This window comes from Cervus canadensis, chromosome 8 (genome assembly GCF_019320065.1).
Source record: "Cervus canadensis isolate Bull #8, Minnesota chromosome 8, ASM1932006v1, whole genome shotgun sequence".
Lineage (NCBI taxonomy): Eukaryota > Metazoa > Chordata > Mammalia > Artiodactyla > Cervidae > Cervus > Cervus canadensis.
The window spans coordinates 78,175,633-78,199,214 of record NC_057393.1 but is presented as its reverse complement, the minus strand read 5'-3'; the positions used below and the strand labels follow the sequence as shown (position 1 = coordinate 78,199,214).

Sequence of the window (23,582 nt, the reverse complement as noted above, 5' to 3'; positions counted from 1 at the left end):
AGGTTAAAAACACTGGCTACAGTTTCAGAAACACCCAGATCAAGTCGATTCTTTGGCAGATGTGTGACTTGGGATACATTATTCAATCTTTCTCAATCTCAGCTTCCCCATCTTTTTCAAGTGAAAATGACATCAGTATCTACCTCACAAACTGTTGGAAGGATTTTTAAAGACAAGGAACCTCAAGTGCTTTGTATAGTGCCTAGGAAAGGGGGCCTAATAACTCACCAATGACACAGAGCTCATAAATGACAGTTGTTGTTGGAATTTACAACGGTATCTTTGACCTAGTTAGGAAACTGAAGAGGGGAGCCAGAGGGGAAATGAGTTTGGTTCTGGATGCGCTGAGGTAGGAGGCACTTTTGATCATCCAGGAGGAGGTGCCCAGCAGGCCCCATACACACATAGGGAGGTGCTCAGGAGACATGTCCTAACTGGGCCTGACCTCTGTGTGCATGTCACCATTTACACCATGCTTCTGGAGGAGGGAACGAGCTAGTGAGCATCATTTTTATTTTGAAGGAGCCAATTACTGACTTCAATTCCAATGAACCACCAGTAGATTTGGGCACTGCATCAGCTGAGCAATGAGAAATTCCAAAATCCTTCCAGAAAACCAGAAAATTACATTGATCCAGAAGCCTCAGCTCAGATCTAAACTTATTCCTTGCCTCTGCATTTTTGGTTGCAACTTCCTAGTTAAATTTCCATCAGTTAAAACTGAAAAGAAGCATGCACCCCAATGTTCATTGCAGCACTGTTTATAATAGCCAGGACATGAAAGCAACCTAAAGGTCCATCAGCAGAGGAATGGATAGGAAGGTATAGTACATATATACAATGGAATATTACTCAGCCATGAAAAGATTGAAGTAACGCCATTTGCAGCAACATGGATGGCCCTAGAGATTGTCACACTCTCAGAAAGACAACTATCATATGATATTGCTTATATAGAATCCAAAAGACTGATACAAATGAACTTATTTACAAAACAAAATAGTCTCACAGATGTAGAAAACAAAACTAAGGGGGAAAAAAGGGGAGGGATAAATTGTGAGATTGGAATGAACATACACATATGACTATATATACATTGTGCTTAGACACTTTCAATCACGTCTGACTCTTTGTGACCCTATGGACTGTAGTCCGCCAGGCTCCTTTGTCCGTGGGATTCTCCAGGCAAGAATACTGGAGTGGGTTGTCCTGTCCTCCTCCAGGGGATCTTTCTGACCCAGGGTTCAAACCCAGGTCTCCTTTGTCTACTGTACCAGCACTTTCCCACTAGGCCACAGCTACCTGGGAAGCCCACAATAACTAATGAGAACCTACTGTATAGCACAGGGAACTCTACACAACACTCTGTAATGACCTATATGGGAAGAGAATCTAAAAAAGAGTGGATATATGTTTATGTATAACTGACTCACTTTGCTATACAACAGAAACTAACATGACATTGTAAATCAAATATACTCCAGTAAAAATTAATTTAAAAAATTTTCCATCAGTAAATAGTAACCCATGTTTTAGGTTTTTTTAGTAGTTCTTAAGATAAATTTAATACTATCACTCCTGTTCCCTAGAGAATTATGGAAAGACAATTCTAGGATATTGTTTTCTTGGTTCACTGCTATTATATCTAACATATGCAACACTTTTTGCCAAGTACACAAAACGCTGAAGTACATAAATCTTCAGGGTATACTGTCACCAATTATTTTAGAAATCCTAAAACTTAGATGCACTCTGATAAGACACTTTTATAGTTCTTTTAAAGTATTTTCACTGTTTAAAAGGTAAAAAAAAAATGAGGACTAAATGACCTCCAGTTTAAAAAAGGTAGTATCAACAGATACATGTATCTTTTTTAAATAGAGGAAAACTGAAAACAATTTAAATGTTCATCAAAGGAGAATATAGGGAAGGCAATGGCAACCCACTCCAGTACTCTTGCCTGGAAAATCCCATGGACAGAGGAGACTAGTAGGCTGCAGTCCATGGGGTCACTAAGAGTCAGACACGACTGAGCAACTTCACTTTCACTTTTCACTTTCAAGCATTGGAGAAGGAAATGGCAACCCACTCCAGTGTTCTTGCCTGGAGAATCCTAGGGACAGGGGAGCCTGGTAGGCTGCCGTCGAAGGGGTCGCACAGAGTCGGACATGACTGAAGTGACTTAGCAGCAGCAGTATCAACAAAAGCCCAAGCAAAGGAAAATCACACTGTATTCTGCTAATATGTTGTTTACAGCATCATTTTGGGAGGTATAAACAGTTTGAACTCACCCAAATTTTCGGTATTAGAGTAATATTCAACAAATTTAAATGTCTAAATGAATTTCAATAAATATCTTAAATATGCTTTCATTACACATGGTAACTGGCTTAGCAAAGGAAAGTACCCCAACTAGGCTGAATGGAGACACAGGAAGACAAAGTGGTAAGGCAGTACCTGAGAAAAAGGAGCAGCCAGAAGGTTGTGGAGGAAGAAAAAGAAGAAAGCCAAAGATCCCATCTCTGGAAAAGGAAATGACAACCACTCTGGTATTCTTGTCTGGGAAATCCGATGGACAGAGGAGCCTGGGGGGCTATAGTCCATCACAGGGTTGCAGAGAGTCGGACACAACTTAGCACATACAGCACATTGACACCATGCTGCTGGAGTGGGCGAGCAGGCAGGCAAGGCAGGGTGACAAGGGCTGAGTTTATTCTGCAGTGGAAGTAAACGTCTAACCTGAGGCAGCCTGAGGCACTTGGATGTTGGTGACTTCCACCCGAACTCAGAACTGTGCCGCGGGCTACAGTAGCAGGACCCGCCCTGAGGACAAGGTCAGACTGCCGAGTCTCTGTCGTGTTGAGAAAGGGAAGAGGTCCATACTTTGCATTGTTCTGGAGAACATGAGGCAGGGATCATTCATATTTTTGCAAGCAGCTTCTATACAGCACCAAACCAAATACACAATTCGGGGAGAAAAGAAGAAATGACCTTCTAGACAAGTCTAACCAAGGGACTTGATGAATGTTTCCACTTTCTTCTGATTATTCAAGATTTAACCTCGTCACCTATATGCGCACTGTCGAAGAACCACTGAGAAATAAACAAGGGAAATGGCTGATGAACAGGGTCTAATCTCTGAAAACATCTTTTCCCTTCCATGTGTCACAAAAGTGGAGCCAAGTGCTCAGCTAAGCTGTGGGGGGGAGGGGAGGGGGGAGGAGAAAGAGCAAATAACACCCGTGAGTGTCCAAGATTCAGAAATACCCTCCTGGTACATGGAGAAAGCTCAGTGCTGGAATGTTGATCATTTCTCAGCCTAAACAACTTTCCGCATCTTCTAGCTGATTCCTGCACAACTGAACACGTCAATGGGACAGCTGATAAAAATCTGCGATTAAGGTAGCAAGACCCATTTTCAAAAGGTTTTCATTAATGAGCCGATGTGCTTTGAAAAGCAAAAGGAAATTATATACAAGGCAAACAGGAAAGCTACAGAAAGAAATTCCAACCTTCAAAGCAGTCTATATCTTCATAGGCTCATTCAATGTCAGTTATGAAAAATTAAGTCAAAAAAGTTGTACTTGCAGTTCCTCCACAGAGACACAGAAAAGTATGATTCTAGGGAACTGGAAGAGACAGAAGAGGTTGTCCATCTTGGGCTTGGGGGTTGTTTAGAGCACTGTCAGACACTGAGCATCTAGGCAAACGGTCTGATCTCTTCCAGACTATTCTTCATAAGCATGAAAGAAAGAAAAGGCAGAAAGGAGGCTTTTAAAATGACTATAATATATGAGAAATGATGTGCAGAGGAAAGCTGGCATATGACAACTCTCTGTACTATATGTTCAATTTTCTATAAACCTAAAACCTCTTAAAAATAAAATCTATTACTTAAAAACCTAACACATGTATAAGCACACTGATTAAAAGTCTAGGCTCTGGAGTCAGAGTCCTAAGCTTAGTCTGAGATGCCACTTGTTCACAGCTATTATGTCCTTGGCCAGATGAGCCACTTCAAAACTCAGATTCTCTGTAAACAGTATAGTGAGGATAAATGGGACAATAACATACATTCACCACAGTTCTTGGCCTGACTTTAAACTTGAACTTAAAATTTTTAAAAATAATAACCTGATGGTTCAGGCTGTGGGATTTTTATTCATAAGGCAGTTATAGAAATGGCTATCAGATAATTATATTGTCATCTATGAGTTTTGAAATCATTTTTAAAAATGCTTTATTTGGAAAACAAGGATTATTATGGAGCTCCTTGTTTCAGAGACTATGAAGATGGTGATAAAAGCATCAGAGAAAATTTATTAACAGTAAAGATCTTTTCTAGCCAAGTTATGTCATAGGTGTAGCACAGGATAGATTTTATGATAATGAATGTAGTTTCAACTTTAATAAGAGGTAATTATTCAACCATCAGCTCTTGATTCCCTTAAGCAAAAGGTATTTATGACAGATGCTGTCATAAATACCTTTTGCTTAAGGGAACTAGTACAATGTCAATCAAATGCAGGAGTCAAGAGAGGACCTAGGGAATAAGCAGTGCTAAATGTCATTTCCACACCTTGAAAATTATCAGAAATTATAATAAAGTAGACATTTAAAAACAAATGCAAGCATTATCAACTGGAGGGAAGGAGATATAAGCTCTGAATGGCCAGCTTTTTAAATAATGATCACTGACATTTATTGAGCATTTACCATGGGTGATGTGCTAAAAACCTGATATGTATTATGCTGTCATCCTCACAACAATCCTAAGAGGTAGATACTATCCTTTTTCCCTTTTCAAAGAAAAGGAAACTGAGGCACAGAGATCAAATAACCTGTCTAAGATTACCCAACAAGCATATCAAGTTCTACAAAGAGCTGTATTTCTGAGCAAGACAGAACCAATGAATATAATTCATTTGGTCTTTCAAGAAGTCTATGGCATGGTGTTCATACCAAAAGTCATTTAAAAACAAAACCAAATGATGATTGGGCTAAATGTTTTTTAATGGAAAAAAAAAATTTCACTTACTAATAGGCCCCAAAGAACAGGGTTGAATTAGTATCTTTATGAGAGACATGTCAGTACTAATCCTTGCTAATGGATCCTGAATTAACCTTTTTTCATATTTCAAAAACAACATAGAAGCAAAAATAGAGTTGTGAGTCCGAGTTTGCAGATGATGTTAGTATTTTTTAAAGAATAAAATGCAAAGCAACCACAGAAGAAGCTTGCAAACCAGGAGGAAGGTCAATAGTGGCAGATGACCCTCAGTGTGGGTCAGTGGAGAAAACTAACCCATCTACACTTAACAGATAATCAGCACTAAACTATTAGTTTGATAGGAAATGGGATTTTTGGAGCTTTTATAGAGTATAAGATATGACAAAAAAGGTCAAGAAAACAATGTACATTTCTAGGAAGAGTATGGAAAGCAATCCAACAATCATAATTATTTTTTGAATAGTTGATGAAATTATCCCACTGCCCATATTTTTAGGTATTAATTCATTTTTTATTTAGGTCATCATAGTTTCACGGGTAGTTGTGAGAAATTATAGACGTATCCCTTGTACACTTCGTCCAATTTCCCCCAATAGTATCATTTGGCAAAAGCATAGTACCTGTGTCCATATGTACAAATAAAATTATACTATTTCATTTAATCTGGAAAACACTATGTGGGTCAGGTAAATACACATGAGAAAGGCATGGGGGTCCAGAGATGGTTAAGCTCGGAGGAGCTGAAATGACTATAGGAACAGAGGGGCTGCAGTGGTTAATCAACTACAAATCTAGATGTTTTTATTCTAGCAAAACAGTCAGGGATGTACTTTTAAAATGACTTTAAAGCATATTAGTTATACAGTGTGTACCTAGGCTGCCTTTGGGCTCAATTTCAAATTTAAGAATATTAGAACTATGTGGACTTTACATTTAGGTAGGATGGCAAATGAAATATCATGTGAAACACTCAGACCATGGAGTCTGATTGGGGAAATTTCCCCACTCCCCCCCTTTCCTCCCAGCACCCGCTGCCACTCACTACTGTGGGACCATCTACGAGTTATATTCAGTCTCCAAGTTCATTTCCTCATCTTTCACTTGGGGATAATAATGCCTCCTAGGGTGGTTGTGATGATAAAGTAAGAAAATTACTGCAACAATGCCTGGTGCAAAAGAAGAGGTCATTGTTAGCTAAGGTTGATGTTATTCATTTAAAGACCTTCAAAGCAGAGTTTCTAAACTCTGGCACTCTTGACATTTTGGACCAGATAACAGTTTGTTGGGGCAGTGCTGGGGTCATGGCTTGTCTTATACATTGAAGGATGTTCAGCAGGACCTCTGGACTCTGCCCACTAGATGCCAGTGGCACTCACACTCCAGCTGTGACACCAAAACAGTATCTCCAGATGTCGCTGAATGTCCCGAAGGCAGGGGTCAGAGCGTGGGAGGGGGGGTGAAAACCACTGTTTTAAAGGACCCAGTTTAGAACAAGATGAAGTACTACTCTCTACAGTGATTGCCATTTTCTAGTTAGACTAGCACATCAGTGCTACGTACTAAAAAACATAAAAAGGTTCAGGAAGGATTTAGAACTAACACACACACAAACACAAACTCAGTGTATGAAGTTTCTGAAAGATATTTGGAGTTCTGGGCACTTATGAGGTTGAGGTCTTAAAGACTCCCTCATACTGACTTTCAAAGACTATTTCTGGGGGCTGTTGCCAGATAGGATGGGACATTATGTGGGTGATCAGACCCAGCTCGTGGGAGGCCTGAGGTGCTCCCTGCTCCTGAAACCCAATTATAAACTGCACCTGGTGCCCTTGCAGGAATACTGGTTCCACAAGTGTTTCCGAATCTCCTTGAACATCAGAATCATCAACTGGAGCTTTGCAAACATGGAGATTTTCAGGCCTCATCTATACACTTTAATTTTGTATCTTACGGTGGACAGCCCAGACAACTGTACATTTAATAAGCCCTGCCAAGTGAGACTGTCTGGTCAAATAGACAGTGTCTTGAAATATGACAGAGAAGGTCAGGTTCTCTTTGACTCTGCCCCATTTCAACTCCAACATTAGAAAGAAACCTGCAGACCATGTAGGATTCTTTTGGGAATAATTACAGACTGTACCTAGATATAGGTTTCCCAGGTGGTGCAGTGGTCAAAAATCTGCCTGCCAAGGCAGGAGACACCAGAGATGCAGATTCAGTCTTTGTGCCGGGACGACCCCCTGGAGTAGGAAATGTCAACCAACTCCAGTATTCTTGCCTGGAAAATTCTATGGACAGAGGAGCTTGGCAGGCTACAGTCTATGGGGTCACAGAGAGTTGGACTGAGCACACAGCAGCAGCAGCAGCTAGATATATGACATTAGCATTGTCTAACAATCAACATTAGCAACAAGGCTCTTAGCCAAATGGAAATTTCAACTTGAAAATCAAGATTTTAGAATAAAATAATTAATTATGTATTGCTTTGGAATTTCTTTTTGGCCAAGCATGCAAGATCTTAGTTCCTCAAGCAGGCATCAAACCTGTGTCTCTTGCAGTGAAAGCATGGAAGCTTAACCACTAGACCACCAGGGAAGTCCCTGGAATTATTACTTCTAGTAATAAGTCTCCAATGATAGCTTATACTAAAAACTCCATCACCTGTGCTCAAACAGAACAGGCATTACTATACTTAGTCATGTGGCACAATGTCAAACAGTGCTTCTACACATGTTAAAAATGATAAGAAGCTGAAAAGACAATCCTCATTCCATTTTCCAATCAACAACACCAGAAGAGGAGCTTTTTAATGTCCGGTGGAAACGTCTGCTTCAACTGTAAGAGGGATTCTGGGCCCCCAGCACTGTGTGGCTTTCCATCTCACATTATGCAGTTTGCAGCCCACAGGCAGGGTGACCAACTGTCCTGGACTGCCCGGAACTGAGGATCCCCCAGCACTGGGACTTTTAGTGCTAAAACCGGGGCAGTCGGTGACCCTCTGCACAGTCCTGGAGCTGCCCTGAAGCTGGCAACCACCCTATCACTTTTTTCTAAACATCGTTACCTCCCTCAGATCTGTCCCCATCCTGCCCATCTCGAGCTCCAGCTTGAGCACCTTTCTCCTCCTGAAGTAAACACACTGAACCAACTGCTCACAGACCCTGCAAATTCACGTGGTCTGTAAGCTTCTTCCTGATGATGAAACTAAGTCAAAGAGAAGCTAAGAGAACCTGATCTTTTCACTCTCATAATTTAAGATACTGTCCACTTAAATAGTGGCTTCTAGGACTTGAAAACGCTAATGAAATATAAAGACTCTAGGACTTCGAACCTTAGAGTGTCTAGAGATGAAGACTGAGAAACCCCAGGTATAAAAGCTTCCTGGTAACTGCAACGTGCGGGAAGGTTCACTAACACACTCTAGAACACAGTGCCCCTGCAGGGTGTCATAAAATCTGCTCTTGCTGATTTGTAGTTGCATTTCTAGAACAGGGAGGATCACAGATATTTTGCTAGATGAGATGAATCTTTGTATTCTGTAAATTCAAGTTAAAACTCAATATTTTGATTTAAGGTCAAAGACATAAAGAATACAAAATTTTGCTCAGGCCATCATTTCAGATGCCCTCCGTAAATGTTAAACAACTTTAGGGAATTGTCTGGAGGTCCATGGATTAGGACTCCACGCTCTCACTACTGAGGGCCCAGGCAACCCCTGGTCAGGGAAATAAGATCCCACAAGCCACATGGTGCGGCCAAAAAAAAAAAAAAGATTAACTTTGATGTTTAAAATAAATAAACAACTTAAGTCATGCTTTAAATCAAATTTCAAGTAAGACTGAAACTGACATAAATCACAAAGATTTATATTTGTGAATGCTTGCTTTGAATGGTTAATTAGTTGCCATTCCAGATATTTCTATAAAAATCACTAGCTGGATTTTGTCCTTGTTATACCAAATATTAACATCAACTATTACTAATTCAACATTTACAGACATCTAAGGCCCAGGACTATATTCTATACTTTAAGAGAAAAATATTATTTTAAGTTACCATAATCTTTTCTAGACTTATGGCATCTGTGCTCATCTATGCTATCACACTATCATTGGGGCTTTATGCATGCACATAACTACAGTTTCCAGGAGTTCAGAGATCACGCCAGAAACCCAGTCATAGGCCCAGAGCGAAGAACTGCTGATCTAATATGAACATAAATTTCTCCCTTCTGAGTGACACGTGGACTAGAACATGCATAGCCTTCCTTTAAGAGTGTGTCTTGGAAGCCAGTGAGACCAAACCACCCCATAAATTGAACTGTGAAAGCCTCTTTGAAATGCTCATCACTTTGGCAACATTCTTACCACATGAAGAGACTCCTTACATCCCTGAAAACATCTAGTAAGTGATTTCTAGATTGTGTCAAAGGGATTTTTAAAAAAGAAAATTAGAGGAAGCATGTGTCAAGGCCCAATACAGTGGCAGGGACTTCACTTTCCCTGCATCGACTCCCATGTAGTCGATTTAGCTAAATGAGACTCCTTATTCATAAGCTCTGCAAAGGCCAAAAGCATCAAGATGGGTTTTATCTTTGCAAACTTGCAGGAGCTGTCCCTGCCCAGTGTGTGTGTATGCACATACAAGTGTGCCCACACAGACACACCAACATACAGAGTGGAAACTTCTCTGTTTCATAAACTCTCTTGGAAGTACTGGGATATCTCAGATTTACCTACATTTTAGAAAATCCAACATCCAGCCCACAAGGCTCCTCTGTAAGGAAGCTTCTGCCCATTCCTGTTATTTGACACCTAAGACGGAATATGTTGATGGCTCCTTTGTATGGGCGATCTCCACATAAATGCAGTGGTGGTGGTTTAGTCATTAAGTCATTTCTGACTCTTGGGATCCCATGGACTATAGCCCGCCATTATAATCCTCTGTCCATGGGATTTTCCAGGCAAGAATACTGGGGTAGGTTGCCATTTCTTACTCCAGGGGATCTTCCCGACCTAGGGATTGAACCCAGGTCTCCTGCATTGCAGGTAGATTCTTTACCGACTGAGCCACCAGGGTACATATCTTTATTTTATAAAGAATGTATTAATAAGTTGGTTCAAAATCCTGTCCATCAAGAGTAAGAAAATATAAAACTACTACCAACCTTTGGAAAAAATAAGATACATTTACACACAAAAGTCATGATAAAATATTATATATATATACACACACACACATACACATATCCAACATGCAACAAATATTATATTGAATGGTCCTTATCAGATACTTGTGAACATCAGATAACTCAAAAATTAACTTGTATTTGGCTTGAGACTTCTCTCTGTGTCTCTATGTTGCTTGTTTACAGAGAGTGGAATAGGGGGTTGGTGGAAGAAGGGCATTGTCTAATCATTTGACTCAAATCCCTAATTGGCTCAGCATTGGCTCTTGACCAATTTTACTTGCATCTCATCCAAACACAATGGCCAACAAAGCCGAGGAGCTCACCACGTAACAATACAACCAACTGGCCACCTACATACATAGGGAAATAATTTATCACTTACAAGTAGGGTCACACTAAGCCTCAGTGTCCTTACTATGAATAGTATTATTTCACAGGTTTAAGGGTTTAAATTAATAACTATGAAGTTTACAACAGTGCCTGGGCATAGAAAGTCTTTGACAATAATACTGGCTACTACTAATAGCTATTATTAGCCACTAATACATATTTAAACACTGAAGATGACTGTTTTGCCTACTTAGACCACGTGGGTCTGATTTAAACACTAAGGTGTTCAATCCACTATTGCTAATGGTACTGAAATACATTACCTTTGTAAATCTTTTCCTTCAGTCCCTAGAGATAGGATCCATGAAGCAAGCTCACCTAAACCTATTTCTATCATCCAAACAGAAATCAGTCTGCAAACCTCTGACCCACTGGTATTAGAAAAGATATTCTGTGATCTCATTTCTACTCAAGTTAATTTACTTTTCTTTCCTACTGAAGTCTTCCTGGGAGCATCTGTTCACCTTCTGCTTGCTAGCCAACCTGATATCTGCGAGATTAAAACCAGAGAAACTAACAGACAAATGAGACCCAAGTTTGAGACTTTCCAAAACAAAAATTAATGCTAAAAAAAAAAAAAAATGAGACAGAACAAGACACTATAGGATTAGAAGAAGCCACATCACTCACCTCCACCTTCCCAGGGTTTATGGATCACCTAACAAGCAATGTTAAAACTCCCCTAACTCCTCAAAAATATTGAGAGTCTCAACACAGCCCAGATGATCTAAATCCAGTGATATAAACAAGCCACGTGTGTATCACAGGACTCCAAATAGGAAAATGAAGACTACTTATGATGGGTGCCTTTTCACCTGACACCATCTCTGGGGGCTCTGGTCCCCAGCTAGAGAAAAAGATCTAGATTCCAGCACGTCTTAACTCCCCCTGCTCCCTGTCAGCTCCCCAGTGCACCAGGCACTGTTTCCCACAGAAGCTAGGTTCAGGGGAAGCAGCAAAGGGTGAAACTGTCCTGAGAGCACGATGAGGACCCCGAGCCCAGCCTCTTACCTGCGGCCCCTGCCCCTTCAGCAGGCACACTCTGGGTGGACACTGGGGCTGGGTCCTTGACTCCGTGCAGCTGCGCAGCTTCTTCCTGGTGTGTCAAAAAGGCAGAGCACAGATCAGTTTCCACGGCTTGGAGCTTCAGCAAGGAATTCTGCCAGCAAAAGCAGAACATCGGGCTGGCTCAGTTAGGATGCTAACGCAATGCTGGGTCTTCGGCTTCCTTCCCCAGCACCCGGCCAGAAGGGGGTCTCAGGCAGAACTGGCTGTGCCAGAAGCAGAGGCGCGGTACTCCACATGCAGTCTCAGTTTCTGTTTTATATAAATGTAAGGTATATTGATTATCTGTGACACATGGGACTGGTGATTTCGTCAGCAAGAGACGCTGCACCCAGAGGGCCAATCTGAGAAGGTATCTGCTTCCGGGGTGCCTGAGCCTTTACGCTTTCCAAGTGTTTCATTCACCGTGCTGACATCAAGAGCAGATGACATTAGCCCCTCCCCGGCTACCATTCATAAAAGCCAGCATCCCGCCTCTGCAAAGCCCGCAGCAGCCCGCAGTGCACAAAGAGTTACTGCCGCAGAGGCCGCCTGGCAGCTGGGAGGTGCTTCGGGGCTCCCTTTTCTGCGTCTGCACGTGGGCTGTGTGCCTGTGTCTGGGGGGGGGTCTGTGTGTGCGAGTGTACGTGTGTCTTCTCAAGTTACTTTTCTCACATGGAATGGCTACAGCCGCCTGCTGTCAGAACAGAGGGCAGGGATGGAGGGAGACGATGACCTTGGTCCCTTAGTCTGACCCCATTGCTGAGGGAGAAGTGATTCATCGTTTATAACTCCCAGCCAACCTCCCCCATCCCCAGCTTCATTTCTCATTTTAAATTCTTCCCGTGTTTTAATAAGAGCAAAGTCATACAGACTGACGCACGTATCCTGCCATGATGCAGATGCTCGGCAAACTCGGACCCCAGCAGGTGAAAGTGAGTCACGCCGAGTCCCTGGCTGGGCCCTCTTCCCTGCAACGGCCTCAGAGCTCCTCCACCAACCGGGGCCTTCCACCCACCAGGTTTCCGGCAAAGGACGGTGGGGGGCAGGGGTTGCTACCTGAAGTGGAGCCACAGGTCCCCCCCCATTATGACCCAACACACACACACACATACACACATGCTCCTACTTACACCCTGTCTCCATATAACTTAGTCCCCACACACCCTCATAATCAACTGCCACTTCCTACTCCAGACACACACCCCAGTCCTACATATACCCCTGCACTCTATTATACACATACTCCAGCTCCCTACCCTATACACACCTTCACCCCCCTCCTCCACACCCTCATGCCCAAGTCTCTACCTTCACACTCTACTCCACACATAGTTTACAACCAAATACCCACCTCCACCCATACACAGGCTCATCCCGCCTCCCCCAGTGCTTTTATCCCCATTCCCCCCACACCAACACCCTACTTTATATACACCCCTACATACACCCTCATCCTCAATTCCCACTCACATATCCTGTTCCCACCCCTCATCCCCAGACACCCTGATTCCTTACCCCACATAAATGCCAACCCCCCACACCTCCTCACACCCCAACCCCTTTCTGCACACATACTCTCATCCTTCTGTTGATGTGAGTAAATACAAACCCAGAGCTGTGTTTTAAAAAGCTGCTCACTGAGGGACTTCCCTGGTGGTCCAGTGGCTGAGACTCCTCGTTCCCAATGCAGGGGGCCCAGGTTCAATACCTGGTCTGGGAGCTAGATCCCGCATGCCACAACTAAACATCTCAACCTGCCACAAAGAAGATGGAAGATCCCTTATGCAGCAACTAAGACCCAGTGCAGCCAAAGAAATAAATGCTTTTTCAAAAGCTTCTCATGGAGGAATGTCTTAAATCCCTAGTCTTTTGGCCAGTTTGAAAGTGGCAGAACTTCTTTCAAACAGGCTCAGGACCTCTCCTCTGCTCAGCTCAGAGATGGAGTAAGACCTGGTACAAACCTCCCCCATGCTCAGGGGCTGACGGCCAAGGGCCCACAGCTCAGATGAAGCATCTGTCTGATGCCAGCCCATTTTTTACAGCTTCTTCTTCCTCCCTGGGGTGTTTTCCCAGCAGTTACATGTGGAAGCAAGGGCTCAAGGTTATTAATAGGAGGTACAGAAGGAGCAAGGGTACCAGGTTTCTGGAAAGTTTCAGTAATCAAGCATTTGGGAGGCAAAAATGCATGATTCCAGGCTAGCTTTCTACAGAAGGACCTTGGAAACTGGAGTGACCTCTCATAAGGAGCAAAACTACTCTGAAAATTAAGAAATCTTATCTTTCCTGTAGCTCAGACGGTAGAGAATCTGCCTGCAATGCAGGGGACCCAGGTTCAATCCCTGGGTCGGGAAGATCCTCTGGAGAAGGGAATGGCAATCCACTCCAGTATTCTTACCTGGATAATCCCATGGACAGAGGAACCTGGTGGGCCACAGTCTATGGGGTCGCAAAGAGTTAAGTACTACACTATTACCACCACCACCACCAGCTATACCCTCTGTCTGCAACAGCAAACAGAATGGTGGTTCCACAAACAGGTACCCCTAAAAATATGTACTTCTACAAACAGAAATACTGTGTGAGCCAGTCAGCCCACTGCTGGGTACACATCCCCAAAATATTGAAAGCAGTGACTCTTAACAGCTATTTGTACATCCACATTCATAGCAACATTATTCACAACAACTAAGAAATATATTATGGACTGAACTGTCTCCCCCAAATTCATATAATGAAACCCTAACCTCCAATGTAACTACATTTGGAGATGAGGCCTTCAAGAGGCAATTGAGGTAAAATAAGGTCATAAGGGTGAGGCTGACCAGTGCCCTTAGAACAATAGAGAGAGAGACCCAGGGATGCATGGTCACAGACAAAAGGCCATGTGAGGACACAGAGAGAAGGCAGCTGTCTGCAAGCCATGGAGGAGGCTTCAGGAGAAACCAATTTTGCTGACACATTCACCTTGGACTTCCCACATCCAGAACTGTGACAAATGTTTTGGCCACTGAGTCTGTGGCATCTTTTTTTTTTTTCAATTGTAGCCCTAATAGAATTTTAGCAGATTAATACAAGGTGGAAATAACCCAAGGTGCCCATCAGCAGATGAACTGATAAATGAAATGTGATATATACAATACATACAATGAAATATTATTTAGCCTTAAAGAGGAAGAAAGTTTTGACATACGCCACAACTTGAATGAACCTTGAGAACACTATACTGAGTGAAATGAGCCAGTCAAAAAGGACACACATTCTAGGCAGTAAAATCCACAGAGCTGGAAAGCAGAATGGTGGCTGCCATGGGGCTGGTGGGGAAGGAAAGGAGGTTTGTGTTTAATGGGTAGAGAGATGAAGACTGGGAAGATAAATCAAGTTCTGGAGATGGATGGTGGTGATGGCTGCCCCAAAACACGAATGTACTTAATGCCACTGAATTGTATACTTTAAAATGGCTAAGTTGTGAAATTTTACATTGTCTATTTTACCATGGTTTTAAAAAACAAAAAGAAAAACAGTCCTTCTCTACATTTAGTGGGAGGATGTGGGACCAGCCACCTCTCGTCAACTCTGTGTGTTCTTATAGATTCTACAAAGCAGATGAGGACACGGCCTTCACACAGAACCAGGGGCTCTGTCTGCTACATACTGTGGGGCTGACTTTGGACAAGAATCTTGGCTATTCTAAGCTTTAATTTCCTCATGCATAATAAGAAGCAGGGATGACAATGACAATGGCACCTGCTTCAAGAATGAAATGAGGAAGGCACAGAGTGAGTTTTGCACAGTGCCAGCACACAGCAAATACTCAAGCCCTGGCCACTGTGGTTACTGTATGTGTGTCTCCAAACCCCAGAGGCCACTGGACAGAGCACTGGTGGTGGGGGGCCAGACCCCACTGAAGCTCTGGGTCCTGACTCATCACTCCACCTCCCAGGCCTCACTCTGTGATTCTGCCCAGGAAGTACTTGAGACCAGGTGACTTGTAAGTTCCCTTCCAACTTTCCAGGACAGAAAAACATCATGCTCATGTACTGAGGCTGAGGCACGGAAGCTGGCAGTGTGTGTGCTTGGACGGTGTTTGTGGAACCAAACCAAGTATTCACACAACACAAAGAGTGAAGAATCTCACTGCAGAGAGGTTTGTCAGGTCACATTCAGAGGCCTCTCCAGTCTCCCAGAAAGTGAGTAATGCTGAGACCCAGTTACAGCTGGAAGCAGTCACGGGTGGTTCCCAACCATCTTCCCTGCCCTCCGTCTCCCTCACTAGTACTGAGGCCCAACAGAGATGCCAAGCATCAGAGGAGATCTATTTGCACAGCTGGTTTGTTCCTCTCTCAGACACCAGACAGGAGGAAGTTTATTGGAACAGGGAAGAAGAGAGTGCCCAATGGAACAGGAGAGAGAAGATGAAGGTCTCGTGGGACAAGAAGACATCCAAGGAGAAGGGAAAACGTGAACTGCTGGAACTGAGGACCAGGGGGCGGACTGCAAGAAACTGCATGCCAACAGTCATCAGCTATGCCCCGTCCCTACCCCACAATGACCCCTAACCTGAGGACTGCCTGCTACTGTGCCTGTTTCTCAGCACAGGAAGAGTGTGGGGACTGAGACGCCCGGCATGGACAGCCCCCGATGACCAGAGAATCCAGACAGGAAAGGCTTTACCCATGAACCATCTGTGCCACTGTCACATGTGTGTCTCTCCACGGGGAGAAAGGAGGCATGCAATTCCATCAGGGCTGAGCCCGACAGAGCTGCCTCTGAGAAGCTCCCACTGCATACGTGTGGGTCACACCACCACAGCTGCACCAGCACACACGCAGCGCCCAGGCTCTGGCAGCTGTCAGTGTACAAACAGCTGCGCTGGGCTCCAGAGCCTGAGGCTGACGTCAGCCCCTTCCTCATGGGGCCCCAGTCTAGTGTAGGGACGGCTAACACACAAATGGACAAATAAAACAACGATGCCAGTTATTACTGTCATAGTTATGGTGATGGGGGGGGGGGTGGGGAGAGAAACCACAGGCCAGGCCTGGGGACAGAGTGAGTAAGCCACTGTTTCACTCTCCAATTCAGCCTGACTCGGTGACCTCTTATGCAGGAACAAGCCTTAGCCCTAGAGGAGAATGACAGGCAGTCAACCCCGTCAGGCTGAGTGCTACCTCCATCTGGTCCTTCTCCTGCTCCAGGGCTTCTCTATCAGGCTGTCCCCAGCCCATCCCTCAAGGCCAGCCTGCCAGGACTTTTCTAGGTTTACATCCAAAGTCTTGCTGAATGGGTCACTAGGATCTCCAGGAAAATTGAACAAGGGCTGATGGATCCTCTAAAGAACGATGACTACCTCTGCTTCCCAGTTCTCCCATTTGGTCACCAAAGAAACCAGAGAGATGTCTGTGAAGCCTAGGTGTGGTTTTCTACAAGCTAATTTTTCTCTTTTACACAATGGAAAATATGTGACTTGTTTTAGAAAATACTCTACTCATTTTCTTTCCTCTACAATTACCGGGTCTCACTTTAGTTGGGTTGGAATGGGGAACACCCACACAGGCTGGATGGTGGAACACTATTTTAGGAAGCTTTTGTCGACAACTCACCAGTTGCAGAAAAAGGGTAGCTTACTTTTAACTTCCATGAAGAGGTTTAGTGACCCTCGCCCATCCCTTTATCAATCCAAGAACTCTACATAGATTGTCTATAGCAAGATCAAATTGGAAATCTGCTCAAAATTGATGTCACAATGGGGCCCCTGAACATCTCCATTCTACTGAGCACTCGTTCCCTGAGCTTCCAGGTTTTCTGTGTATGCTCCCTCAACACACACACACACACACACACACACACACACACGCCACACTTCCTTTCTATTTGCTCCCTGCCCCTACTTCCCCAGGCCTACTTCAGCTGTAATTCCTTCCCAGTCAAATTCCCATCAAATCTTAAACCAGTTCTGATTACCTTTATCCAAACAGAGGCCTCCAATTTCTCTTTTAGCACCTTGCTTTTTTCCCTCCCAACACTCACTATAATATGGAATTGTATTTATTTCTCTACTGTTTACTGCCTCTTCCCAGCTCCAGAAGGGCTGGGAGCATTCCGCCATTGTTCACTGCTGAAGCCTGCACAGTGAGCAAAACAGGAGCCAACCATTAGCGAAACTGCCACTGTAGACTGTCTTTGTTTGCCCAGACCCTTTACACAGCGCTTGGGAGGCCGTTCCAAGTACTCCATTTCAAGCCTCCTTGCTGCCTTGGTTCAGAAATTTTAAAATGCTCACGAATCACTGGAGAGTTTGTTAAAGATGCATTCTCCCAGGCAGTGACAGACTCAGATTCTGTGGTCTGGAGCAGGGGTGCTTAGATGCGGGAGGTCCAAGGTCCAGACTTTGAGAAACACTGCCCTATTCCCTTGGGAACTGACCCACTCTAAATGCTGGCTCTAACTGTCCCCAGAACAATATTTCTGTTCCCTCACTGTCCTACACTACCCAGTGGAGATTCAGTATAGAAGAAGCCATCCACTCCAAGCAGTCCTCTGTTGAGAAGAGGATCCAGGTCCTATTCTGATAACAGAAGCACATCTTTGTAAAACAAGGACAATCTTGCCACCACACACGATAACCCAAACCAATTCTTTTTCCAGCCAGATGATCTGATTTCAGCTGAGGAAGAGGGAGTCCTGTACTGAGTTTCACTTCTTTGTGAAACCTCATTATGTTCACTTTATTAGGTAAACAATAAAAACAAGGTGTTTAGGAGAGACCAATACAGTTTTATGAACTCACATTTTAATTAAAAATTCTGAGCTTTTTTAGAGAATAAGAAATGAATAACTCAAGGACTGGACTTTAGTAGTTTCTCTTTGTAATTTCTAGCACAAAAGCACAGGCATTAAGATAGACAGCTGCCCTAACAAGCCATTTTTTTTTTTCCAGAACATCAATTATATATCCCTTAGGCTGGAGTCCACAAATCTAGTCCATGTTGTAGACCATATGGTTACTTCTCTGTGGCTACTTAAGTTCCAGTCTTCTTTAAGCTCTGAAAAATATTTGGCTTAAAAACTAAATTCAGTATGATGCATGCACAGTACCGGGACCACTGAGGCTTTTAACCCCAGATATACCATTTGCTCCTTCTCTGTCCATGGGAAAATCATCCAATTATTTTGGCCCATGGGCACTTAATTCTTTTCTGAGACTACCTTAACCCCTTAGAAATTACTAAAACTCAATGAATATTAGAAATCAATAACCATCCCAAGATCACAGTGACTGGTTCAAGAATGGGCTACAGGTCCCAAGTCAGATAAATGAGACCCAAGTATGAGACTTTACAGAGTAGAAAGGACTCTATTTCCATTTCTTATAAGCAGAATTTTAAAGATGGGCCCCAAGATTCCTGTACCCTGGTTATGCAATCAAACACTAATTTAGATGCTATGTTGAAGAGATTTTGCTGATATAATTAAAGTCCTAACTCAGGTGACCTAGGATACAGAGATTGCTTCAGTGGGCCTGATCCAATCAGGGTGAGCCTTTTAAAAGTAGAGGGTTTTTTTTTAGCTGGTAGAATATAACATCAGAGATTTGGAGCACAGAAGGATTTGGTGCTGCTGGCTCAAAGATGTAGAGGCCAAGGTGAGAAGGAACACAGGCAGCCTCTAGAAGCTGAGAGCTACTCCCGATGCTGACCAGCAAGGAAATGGGGTCTACAGTCCTACAACCTCAAGGAAGTAAATTAAGGCAATGACCTGAATGAGCGTGAATATGGACTCATCTCCAGAACCTCCAGACAAGAATCTATCATTGCCAGTGCTGTGATTTCAGTTTTGTGAGGGCTTGAGCAGAGTCTAATAGAATCTATCCAAGTTTATTATCTGCACAACTGTGAGCTAATAAAAGAGAGAAGCTGCTAAGCTTCTGGTAATTTGTTACACAGTAATAGAAAACTAATATACACCGGGATTACTAACTGTAATAATAACATATCCCCAGGGAGGGGTCAATCTAAAGATAAAGTCAATATAGGAAAGTAGAGTTGAAATGGAAAGAGATGCTGTCTACATGACAAGCCTTTAATCCCTGGATCTAGCCAAGAGTGGAATCTATCCTGACCGTAAAGTTCTAGGTGTGTGAATCAATAAAATCCTGTTGTTTATGAAAGCCAGCTTGAATTGACTTTCAGTCACAAGGAAAGAAAACCCACGTACTAGAAGAAGAAAAACTACCAGTTAATTCTAATCTAAAGCCCTAACCCTGTAGACTGGGTTTGTATTTCAATAGAAAAACAGAGCTGCCTATTCCTACAGAAAAAAATGCCATTCAGCCAACTGAGGGCCTAAAGAAGCCTCTTGCTAGACCATTTTCTCAAAATTAAAACAGTTTTGAGGGAGAACCACATCTCAAACAAAACAATAAGTACCATCTAGATGTGTAGCAAGGCTTGATGCCAGAATGTATCTATATGCTAAACTATGGATGGTAATAAAAAGACAATCAAACCCTTCACATGGAGCCCCACACATAGACATGTGTATAATACACTCAAAAAGGGGCACAATTTGCCTCATGGGAAACTATGACTAAATCCTATAAGCACTAGGAAGGGAAAAAAGCAGAAACAGTGAGTGTTAAAACCGAAAGCACTCCTAGAGTTAACCTAATTCAAAACCTGCCTCAATTTCACAAATGAAAAATGAAAAGAAGCTGCCGTGATGATTTATGGTATGCAGTTTGGGAGTTAGAAAAGTAATATGAAGACCCAATAGGGTAACTTTTCTCAGGGAAGGGGAGATCCATTAGTTTTCTTCATATATTGTTATTTTTTTCTTAATTGAAACTGAAGCCAGTAATGGGAACTACTAGGATGTGGAGAGGGAAAACAGTAATTTCTCTCATTTTATCCTTCAAGCAACTTTTTGAACTATTGACTGCTTAATGATTATCCGGACAAGAATAAATAAATCCAAGGATTATGGTGAATTAGACTTTAACAGATCTCAATTCGAAAATATTTTCCAGTCAAGATACAGGACACCACAACAAATAAAACCTTCTTATGTATTATAGAGACAGATAATTTCCAACCAGGATCCAGGGGACCCCAACAAATAAAATCTCCAGATGTTGTATAGAGGCAGAGTCGGAAAGCTCAGGTCAGTGCCAGAATCGACACGATCAGTTTTCCAGAAACCAACTCCTATAGTATAGTTCCAGAGACACCAAAGCTCATGGAGTGGAGAGGCAAATCTTATTGAGAGACCCATAGTCAAAAACTGGGAGCTTGAGACTGGCAGAAGAAAAGTGAGGCTGGCAGGAATTAAATGTATACTCATCCCAGTGAAAATGAAAAGTGAGTTTATCAGTTCACTGGGAAGCTATCAGGAATACACACACAGATGGATGCTCATAGGTAGCTATTTGACATCATGTATTACCTTACTGTACAGAGGAGAGCTCGGGTCAGCCACTAGCTCTGGAATCAAATACAGCAGAGCCTCATCTGAGCAAGTGGAATTAAGAAGCTTATGAAGTAGTTATGAAATACCAGATGTGAACTTTGTAGCAAATACAGTAACACCTTAAAATTGTTATAACCAATAATTACAACATTAGGGTCCACAAAAACATCTGGAAAATATTTGTGGACTATGCTTCTTACAAAGCTCAAGAAACTCATTTTAGGGGATTTCCCTGGTTGTCCACTGGTTAAGACTTTGCCTTTCAATGCAAGGGGGTACAGGTTCGATCCCTGGTTGGGGAACTAAGATCCCATATGCCTTGTGGCCAAAAAACCAAAACATAAAACAGAATCAGTATTGTAACAAATTCAAGAAAGACTTAAGAAAAGAAAAGACCCAGAGGGATGGGATGGGGATGGAGGCGGGAGGGGGGATCGGGATGGGAAACACATGTAAATCCATGGCTGATTCATGTCAATGTATGGCAAAAACCACTACAATATTGTAAAGTAATTAGCCTCCAACTAATAAAAATAAATGGAAAAATAAATAAATAAATAAAAAGGAAAGAAACTTGATTTTTTGTTTCTTTAGACTTACAAGTTAGAATGGAAGAGAGCAGATGTGGAACTAGTGAGTTCTTTTAAAGAACTAGAAGGCTATGTTTTGGAGGGGGCAGTATCTAAACAAAAGGGGCAAAGAGCAATGAAGATAGTTAATACAACAAAACATTCTTCCTTACACTTCCACTCAGAGATAGAAGGAATACTCCTATAAAATATCAAATGCACAAAGAGACTGAAAGATAGTTCTTTTAAAAAATTACAACTAGTAGCAACTGATCATGAGTCAAAAACTAGAAACAACCATACAATGGGTTACAGCAAGGAGAATCAAAGTTAAAACTACATACCAAACATATATGAATCTCACACATACTACTGAGTAAATGTAACCAGACACAAAAGAATACATACAGTCCATTTATATACAGTTCAAAAACAGAAAACAAACAAACAAACAAAAGACAAAACAAATCTACTTAAGTCCAAAGAACAGCTATCGTTCTAGGGGAAGAGTGATTGGAAAGAATTAAATAAGGGTGCCTGAGATGCTAACAATGTTCTGTTTCTTGACACTGGTTACACACTTTGTGAGTATTCATCCAGCTATACACTTACAATATGTACACTTTTCTATATGTATTTTCTATTTGCATTAAAAATGCTAAAGTAGTATCTCCCACCTGTATTCCGTAAGACTATGTTGCCAAAAGAAATATTATTATGGGGTTCTTCCAGAAGAGAGTTTGGCAGTCTCTAAGATTAGGAAAAGCTAGGGAAGATCAAGTTTAACACATTCTCATTCTATAGGAGGTCTCCATCAATGAGTTTGAATGAGTCAGTTCTCCTGGCATGGCTTTGGACCATGAGCTGCTTCTGTTCAAGTTTCCTCAGTGTGTGTTCCTCGGGTTTCCTTCAGCCCCCAAATCATAATTACAACATGATCTGCACATATGATTTACTCCCTTACTGGAACAATTCCACCTGAGCACACACTGTTATCAAGTCTGCATCAGCGGCACCAGTTTTCTCATGCAAGAGCCCACATTTACAATATGGCAGTGCCTGCTCCTTCAGAGGCCTGTCTTCACTCAGCGCTCTTGTACCCATGTGCTCTCAGGGCAGTGAACTGGCACATCTCATGTAACGGGCAAATACAACAGAGTGAAGGAACACAGAAAAGCGGATTTTCATACAGAGCTTTGTGCAGTTGTGATCTGAGCACTGCTCAAGTAATCTTAGCACTCTCATGGGGCTCCAGCTCACAAATCAGAGTTTCTCCCATAAACTTGAAATCTACCACAAGTTGACTCTTAACAATCACTTCATCTTTCTATTCACTTATGTCAAGACAAATAGGTGCTTCTTCACAACTAGCGTTTTGCTCAGCTCCCAGTGGGGCAAACAGCTGTGTTCATTGATTCAAGCTCTCGCCTCTTCTCTCTCAAACTTTTTTTTCACCCTTCTTACCACAAGTGAGATTGTGGCATCTGAAACCTGTCACTATGCACAAAAGAATAACAAGCAGGGATCTGTGTTATCCTTAGGACACTGTCCACAGCTTCAGTAATTTATTTAACTGGGTTTAATTAGGAACCCAGTTTGCCTTTAGTTATTCATTTATGCCAGGTTCAACAGTTTAAAGAAAAATATAATCACCTAAGTTCAATTGTCTTTTTTTTTTTTGGAGACAGAGGAGAGATGGCACAAAATGACAAACAAACAATTTGCCTAAAGCCCATCATTTCTCTTCCTGGCTTATGAACATCAAATCTCTACATTCTTTTTTGAAATGATCCTAATCAGATATAACACCCACAGTTCCTTAATTATACAATGAGACAGGAGAAATTAGAGTATTCCAAATCAATGACTAAAGCGAAGGCATTCATAAAAAAAAGGGACCTTAATTATATTA

At 42.4% G+C, this 23,582-nt stretch overlaps 1 protein-coding gene across 8 annotated transcripts in view; it reads right to left on the bottom strand.

Annotated features, from left to right (window-relative positions):
- Nucleotides 1-23,582, bottom strand: part of FAM13C (family with sequence similarity 13 member C) — a 138,208-nt gene that overhangs the window by 30,990 nt on the left and 83,636 nt on the right. For all 8 annotated transcript variants that reach the window (XM_043476913.1, XM_043476915.1, XM_043476914.1 and 5 more), the window contains one exon: nucleotides 11,604-11,688. In XM_043476913.1, coding sequence (XP_043332848.1) covers nucleotides 11,604-11,688 — 85 coding nt within the window. The remainder of the gene's footprint in view (nucleotides 1-11,603; nucleotides 11,689-23,582) is intronic.